The 24,903-nt window shown below is 38.7% G+C and overlaps 1 protein-coding gene across 1 annotated transcript in view; it reads right to left on the minus strand.

Moving 5' to 3' along the window:
• LOC122799750 (kinesin-II 85 kDa subunit-like) overlaps positions 1–24,903 on the minus strand; it is an 888,373-nt gene that overhangs the window by 779,697 nt on the left and 83,773 nt on the right. Inside the window, exon 3 of the mRNA XM_044069019.1 lies at positions 18,617–18,684. Within this exon, the coding sequence (XP_043924954.1) occupies positions 18,617–18,684 (68 nt within the window). The remainder of the gene's footprint in view (positions 1–18,616; positions 18,685–24,903) is intronic.

A 24,903-nucleotide genomic window follows, 5' to 3' on the forward strand; every position in this document is an offset into this window, starting at 1 on the left:
CCCCGTGCTTTGGAACAAAATTCCTAACTACATTAGGCAGAGCCCCTCACTAAGACTCTTCAAGAGAAACCTTGACGAGTGGATGGGTAACAGAAAATACACCCCTGGGATCACTTCATTGGCTCTTCTTGACAGAGGCTCAGTTAATTAATCAATGGGGCGGCAAAAGCTGACACACACTGGCTAGGATTATAAATGCCCCCGGGCAGATAGCCTAGTACCTACCTATGAACCTATGAACCTATAGGTTAATAGGTAAGCACTAGGCAATTGGTCTGCAGACCATTTCAAGCCTAGTCAAAAAACTCTGTTCAAAATTTCTGTCTAACCTCAAGGATGGCAAGACAAGATAGACTGGGAGAGAATTCAAGTTTGCCCATCCAATTATCTAGGTTTACCTTGAAGGAGACAAGGGTGCTACTCTACTTCACATATAGTGGACGTTTGTTCCAAAGGTGAGAGATTTATTTATTTATTTACATTTGTTTACTGGGTAGTGTCTGACTGGGCCAGTAGCCCATTTTCAGCAGAGACCTGGGAAGAAAAGCTCCAACAACAGCAAGACAATACAATAATAAAGACATACAAAACACAAAGAATTACAATAACTAGTTCTGACAGTATACATGAGTTAGCTGAGTTCATTACATCATAGGAACAAAATTAGAACAAGAGCTACAAATTCTTGATAACAGAGTAATCTATGAGTGGTCAGCTGGCATGCTACATGAAAAAAAAAAATAATTACATATATAGTGAAAATAGTAAGGGTATAATTAAAAAATTGAAAGAGATTAAAAATTTATAAGGAGGAGGCAAATTATTTTTAAAAAGATCAAAAGTAACTACTGCAACAGATATGCTGGGATATGAATCTATCATGCCAAAGTAACTTATTTATCAGCTGATGATGGTTCAGTTCCTTTAACTGAGTATTTGATGTACCTTTGATTCTGCAAAGGAATAGGAGATCCAATAAGGCTGGATCTTTCATAACACAAAAGGCTAGACATAGATCTCCATCAAAGAGTCTGTCAAGAAAGTGATTACAGAGAAAGGGCTGCCAGTCTCTCCTGCTACAGAGAAAGGGCTGCCAGTCTCTCCTGCTAACTAAGATTTTTGGGGATACTGATCTCTGAGGTCTGTCAGCTTGTATGATATGTTTAGATAAATACATGCTAAAAGGTGCTTTATATTCAATCAGACAAGATATGAGTAAAGGGGAATTAAGATTACTTTGTAACTAATGGAGATGCCTTTGAAAATTAGATGGGACAGATGCAAGGCTTTCTGAACTACTGTGGACACATCATGGCCAAATAAGGAATTTTCAGCAAGAGTGACTTTCAACGGTGTCTGATTGAAGGGGTGCATATCCTATATGGTATGTGAAACTATTTTGATTGCCAGAATGAACTATGCTACATTTTATGCGTTTAATTTGAAGCCTTTGTCCTTTCATTAATTGTTAACATGGTCTAAGCCATGTTAGAGCAATTGTGAGCCAGTTGAAGATCAAATAGAAATACCCAATTTGGAGTCAGCTGCAAACTTAGTTAACCATAGGCCAGAAAAGCTGGCCTGAATTTCTGATAAATATATGTCAATCAGTAGAGCACCCAAAACTGAGCTCTGCAGTACACCTCTGGTAACTGTTTTGATTTCAGAAGTGGCAGCTGTTACTCTAACCACATGGGTTCTGTCAGTCAATCAGTTAGCAAACCATCACACAATATAAAGATCAATATTTATATTTACAAGTCTATCAATAATGCCTGCATGGGGAATAGTGTCAAAAACCTTGGCCAGGTCTGAATGTGCTGTATGTACTTGCAAAACCACTAACTACTTCTTTAGTTATTTTTTCAAATAAATTATTGAAGTTAAAGAGGCAGGACCTTCCTCTGATAAATCCAAATTGATGAGTTTCCGGGGTTGAGAGATTTTCAATGTCCAGATTAATGAAGTCTGAGATGATATACTCAATAGCTTTATATATGAGGCTAGTGAGACTAAAGGGTCTATAGTTACCAGGGTCAGTGGTTTGGCCACCTTGTGTAATGGCACTACAATGGCTGTTTTCCAGGCTTAAGTAATGTAAGTGGTGGACAGACTTAAATTAACAAGTTTAATTTGGGGTTCAGAAAGGCTACACTGATATCAGGCAACCTCGTATATTATATGGACCCATGGTTGAAGTATTCTTAATTTCTGAAAGGGCTGAGAGAACTTGTTCTGTAGTGTGGCTTTGACTGTGGAACCTGTGGGATAGCTATAACTGTGGATGGAGTAAAATGTCTACTAAATTTGGTAGGTAGGATATTTTCTATTTCCTTTGGATCAGCAAGTACGGTATTATTGTTGGGTGTTAGCTCCTAACTTTCTGACATAGTTAAAAAATACACTTATATTTGTTTTTAGTGGCTATTTTAAGTTCATACTCAGCAGACCTGTCACTGTAGCAAGTTTAACACATGCCACCCTCCCTAATTCCATGGCATCTCTCTCCCTCAGTCTGTCTCCCATCCACTATGACTTTACTAGTATCTATCACACCCTCCTTTTTACTCTCAGTAATGCTCCCATTATTTATATAACCATAAATACTTACTAAAATACTCTACATTTTTAACCTACCCACAGCACTATGTTGTCTCTCTTCCTACCAGCCTTGTCAAACCATAACTGCCTACTTCTTATCATACTAACATACCTGTCTGTGAACTATTAAACTCAATTTTGTATTTTAGTCCAAATGCTTACACGTTTTTTAATTCTCAGTGTCACTGGCAGCTGGTGACTTCAAATCAAAGGGGGGCTTTAGGAGATAGCTGAATGGGTGGGGCCAGTGGGAAGGAGTGTGTCCAACTAGAAAGAAGTGGAGATATGCTAAAAAAACACAAAAATTGGGACTTTAATTAAATACGCTGCCCTGGGTGCCACTGCCAAATGATCATTATGAGAGTCCAATCAAGACAAAATGAATTGTAGAAGAAAAAAAATCAATGCATTGGCTGCATGACAGCTTGCTTAATATCTAGATGGAAACAAAAAGGCTGCAAGGCAAGAAAAAATAAATTACTTTTTTAAATACATTACTGGAATGCTAGTCAAAATCAAGTATAAAAAACAAGCAACGCTCAACTCAAACCACTTGCCCTTGCATTGAAGTTCTAATTATATTTTATATTCAGCTTTATAAAAGTGCCAAGCAACATGCTGAAAGTAGCAATCTGTGTGATGCCCCCACTTGTAAAATGTTTCATATCCAAAAAAGACTTGCTGCCTGACAACAACTATCTATTTATTTCATGGGGAAAACATGATCAAAGTAAAAAAATGAACAGCAAACAAGAAACACGCTCAAGATAAATTGCTTAAAGGATTACTGCACAGGTTATGGACCACACATGATAGATTGGCATTCTGTTTAGTTTACGGGTAAAGCCTGCAAAGATGACTGCAAGTCTCCAACAAATGTAATGAGCTTCTGAAAATACTGTAATCCTGTCCTTTATTACAAATACTGTCATATGCATTTCAATACCTAAGGCTTATACGGTTTCTAGTTATGTAAATATTCTCTGCATAGCAACAACAAAAAGGCTTTCAGTGTTGGTAATTCTTTAATAGTATGCTTATTAAAGCTTACTTGCATCTTACAGTCTCAGACAAGCTTACCTGATGGTCATTAAAGCATCGTTACTTAAACACAGAGCAACAGGCACTGCAACAACATGCATTTTCTGAATAAGAAGAAGCATAAATCAACAGTATAAAAATATGACAGAAAACCAGAACAGTCTGCAAAATCAAGGACAGATGAAAAGCCACTGTAGTACTTGTGTCTACCTTGGATGGGGGGACACTCTGCACAGCTACACTGCATAACTGCTCCTTGCCTTTTTTGGACACATCCAGAGTCACTATGTGGGGGAGTGGGGTGCAACAAGTATGTCACAATTTGAAATGTTTTTGACTGACGGTGATGGCCCTTACACATTTGTCATACTTAGCCTCAGAGCAAGAAATCTGGGCAAAGCCATAAACAGAAGTGGGACAAAGGCCCAAAAATAAGGACAATTTTAAATATTGCTCTTATCAACTTAGAAAGATAATAGAACAGGTCTTGCATTAGTATGAAGTTTCTGAAGGGTATAAAATCTGAAACTCAAATGTCTGTCATTATTTTCTAACTTCAGTCTTTAATGATTTGCCACTAATTTGCCAGAAAACCACAATTTTATGAAAAACGGACCAAAAATGTGATGCAAAAAATATAAAATAGCCACACAATACAGTTGGGAATCTGTCAATGAAGGGATGCTTTTTTAATATTAGTACTGACACTTGAGCATCTGACAAAATAAGAGAATCTGCATACATTTCTGAAATTAAAAGTAATCTACAACTCTGATCATTACAATTATTTATTAATTGTAAATCCTCCACATTTTCTTACAAATTTGCCATTTTGCATTGAGATTATTAGGGGGAAAGCAACATTTTGAGCTAAAATTGGGGACAGTTGAGAGGTTTGGATATACCTAAGTCTATAAAGTGATTTATTTGCATGTACCTCTCATCTTCTTAACACAGGAAATCTGGACAAGGCCAAATATATTGGGGGAACATACAAACAGTACTAAAAATTGCTCTTGTATAAACTTAGTTGACAGAACAACAGGTCTTGCTTTAGCATGCATTTTTCTGAAGAGTACAACATCTGAAACTTAATGTCTGTCATTATTTAGTGACTTCATTCCTAAATGATTTGCCAGAAAACCACAAATTTTATGAGGAACAAACCAAAAATAAGAAGCAAAAATCTATTCATTCTTCAAAAATCTGGACAGTTAAGAGGTATAGTTCAGCTGGGGCTGTCTAATTTTTCCGCCCTTCCACCCTCACAAAATTATGGTCAAATGAGGCCACCCCACCTGCACCTATTCCAATGTCCCATTACTTGGCTATTTCTCCCCATTTACTATAAACACTGTAATGTGCATACTGCTTTACTTCTACGATCATCTGGATTTCATTAAAAAGTTTTATTTTATATTTTACAGCACAAACACTAATAGACATCTGCTAAATAAAGCAATGCAGTCTCACAATGAAAATAGACTTAGCATTAAAACTTTTCTACCATTGAAACTCACATTCATTGAAACAGCATTGAAACCCACATTCAAAGAAAATACATCTGGCAAGTGGCAGATAAAGATTAACTTTGGGCTGTTTTTAAATCATAGGCCCCTTGCACTGGAAACATGCATGTGTTCCTTGATACACCTTCCAGATTGTATTAAATTATATTCCATGTATAATAGAGTACAGCTGTTAGAGGGAATTTTACATTTGTTTTGAACATTTTTCCAGTAAACAATGAAACAAAATACATGCACCAGTAATGACAAAACTGCCCAGTTCAGAACATTTCCATCATAAAAGACTACTCAAGCTTCTACAATCCACCAGTATCAGTAAATATGCACAATCTCTGCAGAAGTAAAAGTCATCTAAATAATTCTACATTAAAGAGATCTGTAACTAATGAAGAGGTTGCTGCTAGCAAACAACTTTATATTTCATTGTTTTATCTACAAATAAAGTGCCTGTTGCCATTGAGGAATAAATTGCCTATGTTACATTAAAAAAATGATAAGCTAGTAATATTGCAATAGGGAATGGATGGCAAACTCATAACAGGTTCATCGTTACTAGGTATCTCTGCCAAAGAGGCCATTCTCAGGACTGCAGCATCCACCCTCTTTAAAAGTACAGCATGGTACAGTATCAGCAATGAATCTATATACTGTGGGAGTAGAACCCACAGCCTTCTGCATCAAAAGCAAGTACACTACCTGTTGTGCTATTAACAATAGAAGCAGACTCAGCATAAGCAGCATTAAACTTCTCTTCAATCTCACAGCACCTTGTAAAATCCGCTCGACACTCAACTGTATCTCTCAACTTTGAAGCACAAGAAATCTGGAAAAAGCCAAAATTTATTGGGGGAGGACAAAAGCCCAAAAACTGGGGACACATTTTAAACATTGCTTATATAATCTTGGAAAGTTGCTAGAATAAAATGCTGTGTTACCACCATGCATTTCACTGCCAAGTCTTGAACCCTGGAGCCTGTGCACTACAGTCAGACAGACATACCACTATGCCAAATCTGCTGTTTCTTGAAAGACAGGTAGACTGAAACTTAAATAGGTCCATAGGTTCATAGATTAGTACTAGGCTAACTGCCCTTGTGGGCCATTTTCAGCCTAGCCAATTATCCCATGTGAGAATCAAACCCTGCACCTTATGTTTGCAAGGTAAACACCTTAACCATTATGCCAGCCTCCTGAATTCAGTTCTCACCATAGCTCTCAACCTCTTATCACAAAAAACCTGGACAAAGCCAATAATGGGGGAATACAGCCCCAAAAATAAGGACAGATTTCAAATATTGATCTTATAAACAGAAAATTGCTAGAATACTGAAGTTGTGGCTGTCTCTCTACAGAGTACTTTTTAGAATTTCTGTGTACCCACTGATAGCAGTGGGGGGTAGTTTCAGCTCATCACTGATATTCTGTTTTGCCTTATATAAGTGGTACATTTTGAGTTATCTCTGTTTAATATCAGAGCTTTGGCCGGCTAACATCTACCTCAAATCAGCTGGACATATAAGTGAATTTAAGTACACTTTTATCTGCTCTTTTGCATATAGTACTGTATTTAATTTATTTGTGTTTTTCACTGAATATTAACTCAACTGAAGTTGTGGCTGTCTCTCTACAGTTAGTTCCCCACTCACCCTCCCTGTTCTTGTTTTGGTGTTAATGTTGGTGGCTTTCAAATTGCCTGCCCCTCTTGTAGATTTGTATTTGGATACTCCTTCTGGGCTCATCTCATTTGCTCAGTCAACTGAGTGCAGTGAGATCATATTCTGATTTCAGGCACTCTTACTGTGTACAAAGAGAACATTTGGGAAGGACAACCCCTGTAGCTGCTCTTACTGTAACCGTCTTAGTTGCTCTTCTGTGTGCTATCTGTTCAGTCGTTCTTAATCTGCACTTATTACTGATTGTTAGTAGCCTTTTAATTTACTGCCTTCTGCACTTGTTTTTTAGAATTTGTTAATTTAATTGCATTTATTTGACCTGTATTTACCATAGTGTTGCTACACACTCAGGTGTGTTGGCCTCCACTACAATTTGAATTGCATTTACTGCTGTTTTAGCTGCTTTTCTGTAACAAAAACAATTCTAAGCTTGTTTTCTGCCTTTCCTGTAACTAGTCAAGTCCAGATACAGACTTGCTGTATCCAGGACTGTTAGTAAGCTTCTCAGCCCCCCAAGCCTTTTTGTGCTGGAGGGAAGCCTTCTCGCTTATCAGTGGGAGTGGTAAGCACTAGGTAGCCTATCTACCATGGGCAGAGTGGGTTTTGGCCCTGAAATTGTAGTTCATTGGCCATTTGGGCAGTTTTTCCATCTTTTTCTACTTTCTGGTTAAAAGCCCATTTTGTGTTTGGTCCCTGCCTTTCCTATAACTAGTGTAGTCCAGGTACAGATTTGCTCTATCCAGGACTGTTGGTAAGCTTCTGAGCCCTCCTATGCCCTTCTGTGTTGGAGAGAAGCCTTCTAGCTTATCAGCGGGAGTGGTAAGCACTAGGTAACCTATCTACCACAGGAGGAGTGGTCCGTGGCTCAGGAATTGTAGCTATTGGCTGTTTGGGCAGTTTTTTCCATCTCTTTCAACTTTCTGGATTGAAAGCCGCACTTGTGCCTGTTTTCTGCCTTTCCTATAACTAGTCTAGTCCGGTTACAGAGTTGCTGTATCCAGGACTGTTAGTAAGCTTCTGAGCCCCCCAAGCCTTTCTGTGTTGGAGGGAAGCCTTCTAGCTTATCAGTGGGAGTGGTAAGCACAAGGTAGCCTATCCTCCATGGGAAGAGTGAGTTTTAGCCCAGAAATTGTAGCTATTGGCCATTTGGGCAGGATTTTTTCCATCTCTTTCAATGTTCTGGTTTAAAAGCTGCACTTGCATTTGTTTCCCACCTTTCCTGTAACTAGCCTAGTCCAGATACAGGGTTGCTGTATCCAGGACTGTTGGTAAGCTTCTGAGCCCTGCAAGCCTTTCTGTGTTGGAAGAAAGCCTTCTAGCTTATCAGTGGGAGTGGTAAGCACTAGGTAGCCTGTCTACCACGAGAGGAGAGGTTCTTGGCCCAGAAATTGTAGTTAATTGACCATTTGGACAGTTTGTCCATCTCTTTCAACTTTCTGGTTTAAAAGACCACATCTGCACTTGTTTCCCATCTTTTTTGTAACTAACCTACTGGGTAGCACTAGAAAGCCTTAAACTGATACAAGCCTTCTAGCTTAGAAGAGAGACTTTGGAGTGATTAAGTATCAGTTTTCTGTACTTTTTTGCTGTACTTAACTGTTTTCCACCTAAACGCAGATTTTCCAGCATTTATTGTGATTTAAAAGCTTGTTTTTTTCACATATTGTACTTATTTGACTGCCTGCACTTTTAAAAAGTTGTTTTTGTTTAAATAATTTGTTTAACTGTTGTAGGCTACACACTAAAGTGCAATAGCCTTTTCTGATCGTTTGTAGTCATTTAAAGATGTTTTAAGTGTATTTTTACTGTTTTTGTCTTATCTTTTCAAAAAAACATAAAAACCAAAAATAATCCTTGTTTCTTGCCTTTCTAAGCTAGTACAGTCCAGTTTTCAGGCTAGTGCTGAATTCAGGGCTGTGATACTAGTTTCTGAGTTGCCCATACCTTACTTGGATAGAAGGAAGTTTCTCTGTTCACCTGTGAGAGAGGGGAGCTTTTAGCAACCTATCTGTCCCTGGAGGAGTGGTTCCAGCCCAGAAGTTAGTAGTTTATTGGCCATTTTGGGCTAATTTCTATCTCTTTCATTTCCCTACTATAAAAACCGCATTTGCACAGTTTTGCGTACTGGGCAGTGCCTGTTAGCTACGGTTGAATTTATTCCCAACTCCACTAAGTCTCCTCTTCAGTTTTTCCTTTGAAACTAGTCTAACTCTCAACCTAAGCACTCAAAAGGCATCTTACAGCCCAGCACTTGCTCAGACCTAGTAGCAAGCACTAATATACCCTGACACTGATTGCCCAGCAGGACAAGGATCTTTATTCACCTCTCACCAACCAAGCGACTAAGCAGCTCACTCTACTATTCAGGCATGACCAAAGGGCAACTTCAGGTGCACTCTCCAGTTCAGCTGGTGAATCTGGGTATCCTGAGGCAATGTTACAACTGCCTCATGTACACAAACAACCCTCTCCTCCAACCACAAAACACTAACATATGCGAGAGATGCAATTATACAGCCAAACTGGAAGCTAAGCTGTCTCCACCTAAGACTGGAACAGACAGTCAAGAGGAGAAGGTTAACACTTGCACCACACCTCCAGCTGCACACAGACCTACTAAAACAGCACTGGCAAAAAATACACTTAAATACGCAAAATCATACTCGGAGGCTCTAAATAAAAACTTGCAAAAGCATCAGAGACGTCCAAAGCAGACACCTAAACAACCTGCACTTTTCGTCACAAACCAGACAACACATAAAACGCAAAATCAGTGTGCCACACAATCACAGCCCTTAAGGTGAAATAACATACCTAACACACTAGTAATAGGTGACTCTATAGTCAGGTACACTGACGTCCCACTCACTAGGCTGGACAAGCAGAAAGTTACTGTTAGCTGCCTGTCGGGAGCCAGAATCTGCCACATAACACAAGCACTCAGGTCACTCCAGAACAAGTACAAATATGACTCTGTCATTGTTCATGTTGGTGTGAATGACCTGAGATGTACCTGCCTGGACTACATGAAAAGAGACATGGAAGAGCTCTCTGATCATGAAGCCCAGCTGGTATGACCCTGGCCCTGAGTAGCATCCTGCCCTCACCAAGAATGATACCTCAGTGTAAAGAAAAAATTATCAATTTCAACAATTGGCTAAGCTTCTGGTGTCATTCAAAGGAGATCCAGTGTCTGTCAGCCTGGGATGACATGTTCGACAAGCCGTGTTGCTTCGTAAGAGATGGCTTGCACCTGTCACCCCTAGGCTTTCGAATACTGACCAAGGCTCTTGCTGCCCCCATAGTGCCTTTTTTAGGCAAGGCTCAAAAGTCAAACCCACCTCCATAAACAGCACAAATAAAAAAATAAGGGTTATGCTACTCAACGCCAGGAGTTTAAATCTCAAAATGCACGAGCTCGAAGCACTCCTCAGTATGGAGAATGTCGACATCTGTGCAGTAACTGAAACCTGGTTCAAGGCTCCAGACAGCACCCCAGCACTACCGAGCTACAAATCATATCACATGTTTCGGCCTCAAAACACGGACCGAAACACAAAAGGAATCCATATTTATCAAGGATACCTACACCTCCAGGTTAGTGGTGCAGCATGATACCTCTGAGATCATCCATGTGCAACTAACATTGGGCAAATCTGCAATGCAAATTGTGGCCTGCTACAGACCACCCTCCATGACCCAGGACTACCACTCCACCTTTCTGGAGACACAGGAAAACATGAAGGTCCTACCGAACACCCTGATATTGGGCGATTTCAATTACCCTACCATTCACTGGGAAAACTACTCGAGTACAAATTCCCAGGCCCAGTGCTTCCTGGAATTCATCAACTCATACGCCCTGGATCAGCTGGTAAACTCTCCTACCAGAGGTGAAAACATATTGGACCTGGTCATCACCAACATGGGCTACATGTGTTCCACACTGGAGGTCAACCCGTCACTGGTTAGATCAGACCATAAACTAATCACTCTGGAAATCCACACGCCACCACCACCCCCAACTAAAAAAAACACAGTAAAAAACTTTTCTAAAGCAAACTTCACCTTACTTAAGACAGAGGTGGTAAGTTTCACAGCCCCCACACTAAAGGATAACGCTGCCCAAGATGCAGAAACCTTTACAAATGCACTCTATGAGCACCTACAAGGATGCATGGATCATGCCATCCCTAGCAAAACCAAGACTTACTCCTCTAAGAGAAGGAAACCAGTTTGGTGGACCCCTGCAATAAACAAGCTATACAATAGAAGGAGGAAACTAGTTAAAAAAATGCAAATCCCAAGAAGGAAAGAAATCCCTGATCAGTATCAGTAAGAAACTAAGGTCTCTCATGAAATCATCCAAAGCTAACTTCGAAAGAAAAATAGCCAAGGATTCAAAAGATAACCTCAAAGCCCTCTTTAGCTATGCTAAGAATCTATGTGGCAACTCACAGATATGCACTGAACTAGTGCAAAATAGCACAAAATATACTGAACCTACTGATATTGCCAACATCCTGGCAGATAGAGTCAGTGCAAACTTCACCCCCCTCTCACCTCCAAAAGGGCCCACAACAATACCGGAAAAGTGTAGTCCCAAAAATCACAGACGCACAGGTGAAAACAGCCCTTTCAAAAGCCAAAAACACAGCGTCAATGGGACCAGATGGTGTCCCAGGCTGTGTCTTGCATGAACTACAGAACAAACTAACCCCCCACCTAAACACGCTGTTCAACCTCAGCCTCTCCACAGGCTACCTGCCCATAGAATGGTGCACAGCAATGGTTATTCCTCTCCACAAAGGAGGGCCAAAACTGACCCTGGTAACGATTGCCCCATAAGCCTGATTAGCTTGGTCTGCAAGGCTATGGAACTCATTAACAAAGACATTGGGAACATCCAAACACTTGGCTCGACCCAGTTCGTCTTTGTTAAGGGCAGATCATGCCTACTAAACCTGGTTGACTTCTTCGAGACAGTCACCAAGGCCATAGATGAGAGAAAGGTGGGTCACACAGCCTACCTTGACCTCACCAAGGCTTTTGACACCATTCCTCACTCAGGTATTACAGAAAAACTCACCAGCCTGAACATAAACCCCTACGTCACGAAATGGGTTGCCAACTGGCTTACAGACAGAACTCACACGGTAAGAATAGTGGGCTCCAGGTCCGACTCGAAGCCAGTCACAAGTGGTGTCCCACAAGGCTCTGTCCTGGGACCCCTACTGTTCAGCATATACTTCTCAGAAGTACAGGCAAACACAGGAGGACTATGGCTAACCAAGTTCACTGATGACTGCAAACTGAGAGCCATAATTGACTCTCCGACTGACACGGACACCCTCCAAAAGGGCCTTACTGAGACGGACACCTGGTGTCAAAGTCATGGCCTCAAGCTAAATGCCAAAAAATGCATAGTCATCCCATTTGGGAAAAACAAAACACCCATGAATTACCACATAGGTGGCGGCCCCCTTAATACAGAAGAGGTAATAAGAGATCTGGGGACCCAGGTAGATAGTAATCTCTCCTTTGACAATCATATTGCCAGAGTAGTTAGGAAATCCTTCTATGTGGCCCATCTAATTACTAAAGGGTTCACATCTAGAAATAAAGAGGTTATAGTGCCCCTCTACTCGTCAATCATTAGACCCATCATAGAGTACAATGCCCCATTGGGGATGTACCTCACAAGACACTTCCAACAGCTGGAAAGACCACAAAAGTACCTCACCAAGAGGATTATTGGCCTCAAACATATGTCCTATGCAGCCCGACTGAAAAAACTCCGGCTGTACTTAGTGGCATATCGCTTACCCAGAGGTGATCTCTGCCTGACTTACAAAGCCATGTCCAACTCAGAATTGATGGACATGCTCTACCTAAAGAAATCCTAGTCACTGTGAGCCACGTGCTCTAGTGAGATAAACCTCACCACAGCAATAAATAGAACATGCTGGAGGGATAGATTCCTGTCACAGAGACTCCCCATGCTTTGGAACAAAATTCCAAATTACATCAGGCAGAGCCTTTCACTAACACTCTTCAAGAGAAACCTTGACTAGTGGATGGGTAACAGAAAATACACCCCTGGGATCACTTCATTGGCTCTGCTTGACAGATGATCAGTTAATTAATTAATGGGGTGGCGAAAGCCGACACACTCTGGCTAGGCTTATAAATGCCCTCGGGCAGATAGCTTAGTACCTACCTATGAACCTATGAACCTAGAAAAGGCTTTGTGTTACCATGTACTTTCTGAAGAATAGGAAGTCTGAAATTCAAATGCCTGTCATTATTTAGTGAATTTAAAATCCAGAAAACCACACATTTTGTAAGAACAAAAATATGAGGCAAAAATTTCATAAGTGGTGGTGGGTAGGGAATTCAAGCTCTTGCTACCTGGTCCCAAGGTACAGGGTTTGAGTCTAGCCACCAGGTATATTTCCTGAGTTCTCTCTAGTCACCAGGTATATTTAACTGGGGCATCACATGCACATACACACATGCTAGCTGCAAAGTTTATTCCTGCAGTAAAAAGCCCACAAGAGCAATCTACTACCCAGCCTGCAGACATTGCAGTCTGATCTCCTTCCAGTCTATGCAGTTGCAACTACATAGATTTATGGAATCTCTGCTGTTGAATGCTGTCTTCCTAATCTGGACTGTCTCACCAGCAGTCCGGATATCGGGAGTGCGCTGCGTGAAGTTCCGGACTCGTATTTGTTTTTATTGTTTTCTTTCTTTTTTACAGCTGGTTTTATTTTCTTTTTTTACAGCTGGGGGGCTGCAGTGCTGCAGCCCAATAGCACGAGCCACTCCTGCTCAGTGTATATTTTTATTATGCTTTCCCTTAAGTGTATAGTGCTACTGGATGTTATACTTAAATTGTAGTTATGCATTTTTTGTTTCTTTGTGGAAATTATGAATTATAATTAAGCTTATGTGTTTCTTCTTTGGAGCTTTTCTCCCTGGGATGCCACTGAAATAGGGGCACTAGCCCAGTCAAACTTTCACAGTCAACAAATGTCAGATAAATAAATAAATGCATAAATGAATTGGCCTTCATAACAGTTCCCTTAAACTGTTTTCTTAGTTTGCTTAAGTGTGCTGTTAAAGTAGTTAAATTGAGACCTCTTATAAGCATTAAGCAGTTTCTTTGTCTTGTTATATAATTTATTTATACAGGTATTCCACTACAGGGGGTTGTTTTTTAAACTTCTCATTATATTTGTTACAGATAGGGACTGCCTTATCAATATAACTATTTATGTGGGAGTAGAAGTCAGAGGCTTAGGTAGCAGCTTGAGCAATGGGATCCTTCAGAGAAGGATTACAGCAGAATTTATTTAAGTCATCAAGTAACTGAAGAAGGTTTCTTTTTGAGAAATCCTTAACACAGAACTATTTACAGGGGAAGTACCACCGGTTTTAAAGGAAAAGGTCACTAAATTATGGTCTTATTTAACAATACATGATGATAAATATGGAGTTGTGCAAGAAGTGGCCATATTTGTAAGGACATGAGCCAAGATATTGGGGCTATTAAAAGGATGGCTATTTGTGAAAGAGTTAGCATTTTTTATGTCGAGTAAGCGCTGGGCATGCTGACCATTGGCAGTGTATGTCAGTCAGTTTATTGATGGCTAGTTGAAGTCCCCCAGTAGAAAGGTCTTTTGTTTAATAGGAATTTCAACTAATGTGTTGAGATAGCTATCATGCTCAGAAGGGGACACAGAGGATGTTGTATAGTTAGCTATAAAGTGACAATTAGTCTCGTTTAGGATGATTTGCACTTCTAGGTGTTCACATGTGGTATCCCACAGAATCTGTCATGAGGTGATGATATCCTTGACAAATACTAATACTCCCCCACAACTACCAGTAGGTCTGAAGATGTGATAGATTGTTCTGATACCATGTTTCTGTAACTATACATATATGAATGTGTTCAAATTGCAGGAAAGCCTCAAGTCAGGCATATTTATTTTGTTAAGACTCCTAAAATTGAGCAGAGCCACATTCATTTGTTCCAATTAGAATTTACTAGGTTGGAATGTCCATCAGATGGACTCTGCCTAAAAATACACTATGGGGACAGCAAAGGCTTTATCCAGTATGCAAAAGCCTAGGTAAAAGAGGTAAAGGCTATTCCTGCCAAAGTAGGAAGGCTTGTCAGCCATCGCATCCCAAGCTGACATGTACTGGATTCCTCTAGAATGACACCAACTACATAGCCAATTATTAAAGCCAATTATCTTATCTTTGAATCTCAACATCATTCTGGGTAATGGTAAAATACCAGACCAGTGTTTCCAGCCACAGGTATATACACAGCAATTGCATCCTTTGCAGGTGATTCACCCTCACATGGGCCACTATCAGCACCCTGTGCCAGTTCCTGCACTAGCACCCCACCCCTTAAGAGCAGAAAAAAATGAAACACTGATAAACTGCTTACAGCAGTCTGAAGTGCATGTTATTGTTACAGCGCATATCCTGGTGTCAGAAAGATAGCTAACTGTCACCCTATTTTTAACAGGTTAACTAAAGAATTATTAGCCCTATTAAAGCTAAGATATATTGCTTGGAAATCTGTAACACTCCTCCTCTTCCAAAAAAAAAAAAAAGAGAGAGATTTATACTCTTAGAAATATAATCAACAGAACACTAGCCAACGTAAAGCTATGCATCTTCAAGCCTTTCAGAAAGCTCTGCTTGACAACACAAAACAATTCTCGAACCTAGTAAATCAAGTTACAGGATGCCCCCCCTTTAACAACTCCGTAATTGATAATGCAGTTCTGTCTGCAGCAGAAACCTTTCTACACCAGATTACTTCATTGAATTTTCACAACTACTTCCAGCCCCTATCTCTAAAATCCCCCAGATTGCAAAAAAGCATTCAACTTGATCCCAAATTCATGGATAAAAGAGTGCTTAAAAATGTATAAGATACACCCTACTCTACAGCAACCATGTAATAGTAGCAACCTATTTTGCAGATAAGCCATGATGAAGGAGAAATTATTATTACAGGGATAAAAATTCAAAGGGTGATATTCCAGGGTGACTCTGTCACCACTGCTCTTTTATCTTGCCCTTAACCCGTTAAGCTGTCTGTTGGCTCCCAGAAAACAACAAAGTGTAAAGACTTCTCATCTTCTTTTTGTAGATGATTTAAAATTGTATAGTTCATCAGATGAGAAACTGAAAGCACAACTGCAAATGGTCAAAATATTTTCAAATGATATAAGAATGGGATTTGGTCTTGATAAATGTGTAAAAACAATCTTTAAAGCAGGAAAGCTGCAGCACCAAGAAACCATCAGTCTGGGACAGGAATGTGATGTAAAAGAACTTGAGCAAGATGGAGTGTATAAATATTTGGGAATTGGTGAAGGATCAGCAATAACAGTAAAATATTACCAAATGCAAATAAAACTTAGTTAGGAATATTTTAGAAGACTTAAATTAATACTGGAAACACCATTGACTCTAGGAACAAAGTTCATTCTATAAACCAATTTGCTCTTCCTGTCCTAACTCACAGTTTTGGAGTGACTGACTGACCCCAAAAGCTGTTGGATAGGTTGGACAGGAAAACAAGAAGGATGCTTCATGCTCAGTGCATACCAAGACTAAATATGCCTCATTCTGAATGAGGCATGGGCCTCTTCGAAATTGATTACATGTCTAGATATGCAATCATGGGACTGCTTACATATCTGCTGACCTCACATGACCCAAATGTAGTGAAAGTTTTGAAACATAAGGAGAAAAAGTTTAAGATAACTTTCCTGCTTAATTTAGCAGATGCATATCGGCATCACACAAGAATGGAAATCAAACCAGAAGTAACTAAACATCAGGCAGCAACTGAATGTGCCAAAAAACAAAAGAAATAATATAAGGTGAAGGATCAGATGCGAAGGCAAGAAATGTGGAAAATGCATAAATATAGTTGTAAGTATAGAAAACTCTTGGAACAACCTCATGTTGGGCAGGATCGAACTTAGGAATATTTAAGGAGAGGTGAATTGAAACCAAAAGACAAAAGGTTAATATTGGCTGCCCAAGATAGTGGAGTACATACATGTCGATTTACAAAGTCCATTGAACATGTTGGAGAAACAGACAAATGTAGATTTTGTAAAACAGAATTGGAAACAGTCGCACATCTTGTTGCTGGTTGTGATATATTAATGGCAGAAGGACTGTATACTGAAAGACATAATAATGTGGCAAGACTGTTGCCTTGGGGATTGTGCAAACATTACAATATTGAAATAGCTGAAAAACACTGCAAACATGAGCCACAACACATTATAGAAAATTATGAAGTTTATATCATTGGATGGCGCAGTGGTGCATTGGTACCATTGTCGCCTCACAGCAAGAGGCTCACCGGTTCGATTCTTGGCTGGGCTGCCTTCTGTGTAGAGTCTGCATGTCCTCCCTGCATTTGTGTGGGTTTCCTCCGGGTGCTCTGGTTTCTTCCTACAGTACAAAGACATGCATCTGGAGCATTTCTCTCCGGGCCTCTGCTGAAAATTGGCTTCGCTCCAAGTCGGACTTTCCCGTTAACAAATGTTAAATAAATATCATATGAGATCACCCATTACCAACAGTTCAAAAAAACAGATACAAGAAAACCAGATATAGTAATGCATGAAAAGAAGACAAAAGTAGCATTGATCATTGAAATCACCACACCCAGTGACAGTGACTACAGTGTCTTACATACAGAGAGACACAGTCATAAAATAGCAGGAGTTGCAGGTGGAAACAAGAGCAGTGTGGAAGAAGGATACCCAGACAGTTCCAATAGTAGTAGGAGCAGCTGGTCTTATAAAAAAGAATTTACAATTGTACTTGGATATGTTATCAGTAGATGTGACTCCATACGAATTGCAGAAAGAGTCATTATTGGACAAATTGTATGAGTACCGTGTCCTGCAAAGAGCAATTCTGGCTAACATCAAAGATTGAAACAATACTAATTTTGCGAACTTCAATCATACCTTGACTTAGGAATGGGGTCCATTCCAGTCATGGTATTAGGAACCCAAAAGACTTGAAGAAATTAAAAAATAGTTAATAATGCTGCAATCTGAACATTTCATCTGGATAAAAAAACAGACTATACCTACACACTATTGCCTAGTTCTTTTAAACAAATGTGTTTATCTGTTAACTTTTCTGTTTGTAGTAAATGTTACCGTCACTTTCACTCTGCCTTTCTGATGTAAAATAGCTTCTACCCTGTTAACATATTCAGTAAATAAATACATTTTGATCTCCATCACTATTTTTTTTTTTGGGGGGGGGGGGGTCTCCTAAATAAAGTTGTTCTAAAACCTATTACCATTTTGCAGTCTTTTGCAGAAAAATGTTTCCTCATATTTCTCCCAAGCCATCCATCTGCCTTCTTCAACTTGTGTTCATATCTGCATGAATCTTATTCGTGTTTCTTTTTAAATATGGTACCTACTTGGGCTCCATAATTCCTCTGATGTTTCCCCTTTACCTCCTTTAAAGATTAGACATTGTACATTTGACCATCCTGAATAACCATTACAGTTAATTCAACACATTTTCCAAAGGATATTCGATAATGATTTCAGACTTAACCATTTTATTCAGGCTTAAGCCAGAAATGTGACAAAGAAAAGCCACATGCTGTGGCAACTAGTGTCGAAGCGTGTCACTATGGTTGTCAGTTTTCTACTTTCTTCACTTACCTTGTTTTCCTTCACTTACCTTGTTTGCAAGAATAAACACCTTAGAGTGTTCATTTACGACTGTGAATACGTTCCTGGATTCCTCGTCTGTGAATATGAAAAACAATCTAATTAGTGACAGGATATGGTACTCATACAAAGTAGCTGTCTTTTCTTCTTCTTTAATATTCATTAAACGAAACACCATTACAAATGATAAAATTTCAATACATGTTATGCACAGATCACACAAATTTTAAACTAATAGGTTAAGTAAACATATACGTATTTCTCATCATATTTACTAAATAATTAAAGTCCTAAAGGTAATACTATGTATACTAATTACAATGTAATGTTCTCCTAATCACTCTTACAAAATTTAAATTTGATTATTAAATTTGGAATATTATGTATTTTTACTGTTTTTTTTTTCTGAATTTGAAGGTACAGCTATCATTTTAATTTGTTTTACAGTCTGCACACCTTTTCGTGTGGTTTCTGTTTTGTTAAGTGGATTAATCAATTCTACTGCATTTATCTGCTGGGTTTTAGTTACTTTTCAAACTTACATCAAACAATCCATTTTTGCAAAATGTGTGAGTCTTCTACCTCTTATTGTGGTTACGTCTGGTGAGGATGATTGCTGCAGTTCTGGGAAGTTGAACAATATTGATTAGAACATTAGCTGTTTTTTTTATAGGCTCATTCATTTTCCCTGCTTAATTTATATTGTGTAGTACTGCACTTAGTGCAGTGGGTTTATAATGCACATTCCATAGATGCATGCACTTTCAGTTACAGTTGTGCCTCATATAACCAAACTCACCCAAATCCAGTCAGTGATTAGACCCCTGCTCATCCATCTCAACCTCTTAGAACAAATAAGCTGGACAAAGCCAAAAATAATGAGGTGACAAAGCCCCAAAACTAGGGACAAATTTTAAATATTGCTCTTATAAAGTTGCTAGAATAAAAGGCCTTGTGTTACCATGCATTTTCTGAAGGCTATGAAGTTTGAAACTCGAATGTCTTTCATTATTTAGTGAATTCAGTCCTCACTGATTTGCCACAAAAATCCAGAAAAACCACAATTTTTATGCGGTACATACCAAAAATATTTATTATAATATAGTTGAGAGGTATGCTCCTATTATGTACAGGTTCAGCAAGCTGTGGATACCTACATAATATACAGAGCTGGTCACTAGCAACTTGCAAGTAGCTTGTAGCAACCCCTTGATGCATTCCATTGCCCAGCTTAGTCCACAGCCATGACAAATAGCTCCACACCGCTGTAAATTAACACTCTTTTCTTTCACAGTTACATATAGTCTCAAGTTACTTAAAAAGGCATACATATATAACTGCACCATCCATCCCTTAACTAATAATTGGCTCAACACATGATTAATCTTTTTTTTATTTAAATTCTACAACTCTCTTTAAATCAATCAAGTTTTATTTATTTATTTATTTATTTATTTCCAGTTTGATGATTAGGGAAGTCCACTGGGCTCAGAGAGCCTGTTTTCAATGGAGCTCTGAGGAGAAAAGCTACATAATACAAAATACAAGCAAAAATACAAAATACAATTAAAACTACAAATGCAAAATACAAATGCAAATGCAAATACAAAGAAAAATATTTACAATAGTAACATAAGAACGTCAATCAAAAATATCATGTACTAAACAGTAACACGTTTGAAAACATGTTTATAATAACCTAGTGGAACACATCAAACATTCCAAGACGAAGAATGGTTGCTATTTAGATAGGTATTTGTTTGTGGGCAGTATCAGTTCTTATATGTTAAACAATGATAGTGTAAAATAGATGGAATATAGCTTGGTAATAGAAGGAGATTATAGGGCTGGAAGGGAGGTATGAGAAAGTAAGGGATGGGCTAGGTTGGAAGGATACAAGTACATTTCCATTTGTAGAAAAGGTAGGAATGAAGATGTATTTTAAAATGTCCACATTCTGCATTGTCTTTAGAGTAGAGGGAAGATAATTCAATTTTTTGGCTGGGGAAAAAGAGAGGAGTAGTTGTCCGGGTGAGCAGTACAGTAAGGTTTATGAACACTAATTAAGTTTTGTTTTTCAGATCTGAGAGTTCTATTTGGAAGGTAGGGGGAAGGATGTTTGAGAGATTGGGGCATTTAGTAGGGTTGAAGAGTAGTCTATAAGTTGTGATCAGTTGGAGGTAATCCAGACAGTTTGGAAGTTCTAGCCAATTTAGAGAGTGGAGGACCACACAATGATGTGAGCAATATTTGGCGCTAGTGGTGAATTTGGAAATTTTGTTATAACAGTTTTCTAACTTGGAAGTGATGGAGGTTGATATGTTAGATAGAAGGGGAGCACCATACATTAGGGATAGAAGGAGGTAAGTTGAGGCAAGAGTATTTCTAGTATGAGGTGAGAGGAAGCCATTGTTCCTGTAAAGCATACTTAGTTTTTGGTGTTTTTTTATGTTTTGAAGTACGTGGTTGTCATATTTTAGGTGCTCATCTATAATAACACCTAGTAATTTAGCATAGGGAATGACTTCGATATGAGTGCTGTTTTGGCTTAGAATTTGGAAAGAGGTTTTGTCAAAAGGGAAGGATTTTGAGGGTAGAAATATTAATATTTTGGATTTATTGGCATTTAGAGAAAGGTGGTTTTGGAGGATCCAGGCCTCGGTGGTCGAGAAGGCGATCTGTGTCTTTATTAGAAGTTTGGGCAGATTAGTGGCAGAGCAGACTAATGCTGAGTCATCTGCATATTGGATTACTTTGGTATTGGGAATGGCAGAGAGAAAGGTATTGATAAAGATATTGAACAGCATAGGACCAAGAATGGATCCCTGAGGTACGCCTGTAGGGGTATGGAAAAAAGAAGAGATGCTTTTTCTCCATTTCACAGCCTGAGATCTATTGGACAAGTAGCTATTTTACTTCATACTGGACAATATAGAAGGTCAGCCTGTGTTGGCATCCTCACACCATTAGGTATCGTAAAACAGTGTAGCAACTTCTTTATGCTCACAGATAATGAATTCCTACTAAATGAAAATAACTCTGTGAGACATGCAAATATCTAAGGGAGAGATGTACAGGCCTCAGTCTTACAATAAAAAACAGACTGTAAATATTGCACTAATACACCACACACTATGCAACCAACTCTGACACATAATTTAATATCATATACTGATACTGTAAAGAAACCATTACCTAGGCCTCCTAGACCCATAAAGATTATGGCTCTGCAAAACTCAAAATCAAACACTGCATACATAACATCTCGCATTTTACAAAAAGTCATCATGAAACAAAGGGTCTCAGTTCTACCACAACAGACCACAGCACAAGCAAAAATGTTTTACTGATTAGCGACTCCATAGAAACACACAGTTTTCCCACTCACTAGGCTGGGCAAAGATAAGGTGACAGGTGTGTTGTCTTACAGGTGTCAGGATATCAGGCTTCTTAAGGACCTTTAGGACCCTTGCACTAGGAAAATATAAATAAGTATGACTTTGCAGCTGTTCATGTGAGGTAAATGATTTTGAGTGAAAAACTCTGTGGGAGTGCAGAGACATGCCTGAGCTCTCTTTGCATGTCCCCAGATGCAGACAAGACCCTAATACTGAGCAGAATCCTCCTTTCTTCATGAATTAAGCTTAAGTACAGGGAAAATGTAATTAGCTTCAATTATTGGCTAAAAATATTGGTGTCATTCAAGGGGATCCAGTTAAGCGTCAGCATGGAATGAGATGCTTGACAGTCCTACTTGCTTTGCAAAGGATGACCTGCAGCTCTTGTTCAAAGGCTTCTGCATACTGGATAAAGCTTTTACTTTTCATTTATGCCTTTTCTATGCAAAGTTCAATTAATGAATATTTTAATATAGCAAACATATCAATGTCAAAATAGGGTCAAATTAATGTGCCTCTACTGAATGATGGAAGTCTAAACAACAAGCTGCCCAACCCTGAGACACTCCTGCATTTGGAAGGTATTCATATATGTGTAATCACTGAAACTTGGTTTAAAACACTCCTTCTATAGTTGAGTTTGGTGTCTGCCCTGCATTTAGACTCAATGGCAAATGTTTTGGCATATCCATATTTGTCAGCAATCATATCCTCTGTAGACTGATTCCCAGAGACCCACAAATTGAAGTTAATGAACTCCAAATCACACTAAACAAAATCAACTATCAGTTTATCACCTTTTACAGAAAGTTTTCTATGACCCTGGAACCCCATGCCAGGTTTCTAAATGTCATGGATGAACTCCCCATAAATAAGAATTCTATCACTCTGGGATACTTTAACTGCCCATCAATTCACTGGAGTACATACTTCAGCAACACAGGACAAGATAAGATGTTGTCAGCCTTAATAAATAACAATTCTATAGACCAGATTGTTACTAGCTCAAACAGAGGACAAAATATTCTTGATCTGGTACTTAAAAATTTAGCACCATCATGCACAACTCCCTTAGTAACTTCTTCTCAGATTAGTTAGACCATACACTAGTAACATTTTCTCTCAAAACTATCTATCTCCTCAAATTCTATGATGAAGTCTACAAATTCACTTATAATAGCATCATCCCACACACTGATTTGGCAGATAGCTTCATAAAGGAGTTCTATACCCACATAATTAAATGTATATAATAGGCAATCCAATCATACCTCTCAACTGTTCAGATTTCTGCAGAATGTCCAGATTTTTGCATCATATTTTTGGTGTGTTTCTCTTAAAATTTGTGGTTTTCTGGCAAATCACTGGGATGATCTGATAGTTGAAGTCACCAAATACGGATATATATTTGAGTTTTCAGACTTAAAATCCTTCAGAAAATGTATGTTAAAATAAAACATGTTACTCTAGCAACCTTCCAAGCTTATAAGAGCAATATCTAAAATCTGTCCCTATTTTTGGGCCTTTGTCCCCCCCATTTTGTCAGGCTTTGTCCAGATTTCTTGCACTAAGAGGTTGAGAGGTATGAATCCCATCCAGATCAAAATATAATGGGAAATTTAAAAACAAATTATCCAGGTGGACCACTGACATAAAGAAAATCTACAATAAAAGAAAAAAGCTAATTAAAATAATTGGTATATCTAAGGAGCCCAAGTCAAGAAACATATTATGAACATAACTAAGAATTTTAAAAAGACTATTAGATATACTAAGTCTGTCTATGAAATCAGACTGGCATCTAAAGCCAAGGACAAGTACAAATCCTTCTTTAATTATATTAGAAAACTAAGAAACAACAATGAATAATTTACAAAACTCATACTAAATGACAAAAGCTACACAAACCTAGTGGATATTGCAATATCCAAGCAAATTTCACTTGTGAGATGAATATCCAAAGCTATACTAACCTTGTAGCTCTCAAACTTTCCATCTTCACTAAAGTCCATAACACTTCATCCACATGACCAGATTACATACATGGCTGTTTGATAAAATAATCATTTCAAATGTTGGGACACACTAGAGGGAGTCCTGAAACATGGAGACTAAATGGCTGAAAGATCGGACTTGCATATACTAAGTCTGAGAAGCCATTTCTCAGAATATTCCCTTTTATCTGAGATACAGTGATCTTGGAGTTGGTGTATATATGTACGATGGTGTGAGGGGCTTGTCCCCTTGCAAAAAGAAGCTTTAAGGAGAAGAACAATTTTCGAGATTTACTCTTCTCTGGATTTTTGGTCTTTATTTGGGGGCATTTCAGCACTCGGTATTTTGAGTGCTGGCATTTCAGTAGAGAGACATTTGATAAATAGTACCAAACATGCCCTGAAAGAACTTTTACATAAGTTATTTAACCTGAAATTGGCTACAGGTTCTGTCCCAGAGGTATGATGGACAGCACTGGTGATGCCACTCCATAAAGGTAGCCCCACTACTACTGACCCCAGAAACTATAGGCCCATAATCCTGAACTATACCTCTCAACCATCCAGATATTTGCAGAATTTCCAGATTTTTGCCTCATATTTTTGGTATGTTCCTCATAAAATGTGAGGCTTTCTGGTAAATCATTGAGAACTGAAGTCACTAAATAATAACAGACATCTGAGTGTCAGACTTCGTATCCTTCAGAAAATGTTTGCCAATGCAAAACCTAATATTCTAACAACTTTCTAAGTTTATAAGAGCAATACTTAAATCCATCCTTATTTTTGTGTCTCTGATCCCTGTTATCTTTGCCTTTGTCCAGATTTATTGTGCTGAAAGGATGAGAGGTATGGTCTGAACAGTCTTATTTGTTGGACATTGCAATGCATTAAAGCAGACTTCA

The sequence above is a fragment of the Protopterus annectens genome, chromosome 4.part0 (genome assembly GCF_019279795.1).
Source record: "Protopterus annectens isolate FY-2018-M chromosome 4.part0, PAN1.0, whole genome shotgun sequence".
Taxonomy (NCBI): Eukaryota; Metazoa; Chordata; order Ceratodontiformes; family Protopteridae; genus Protopterus; species Protopterus annectens.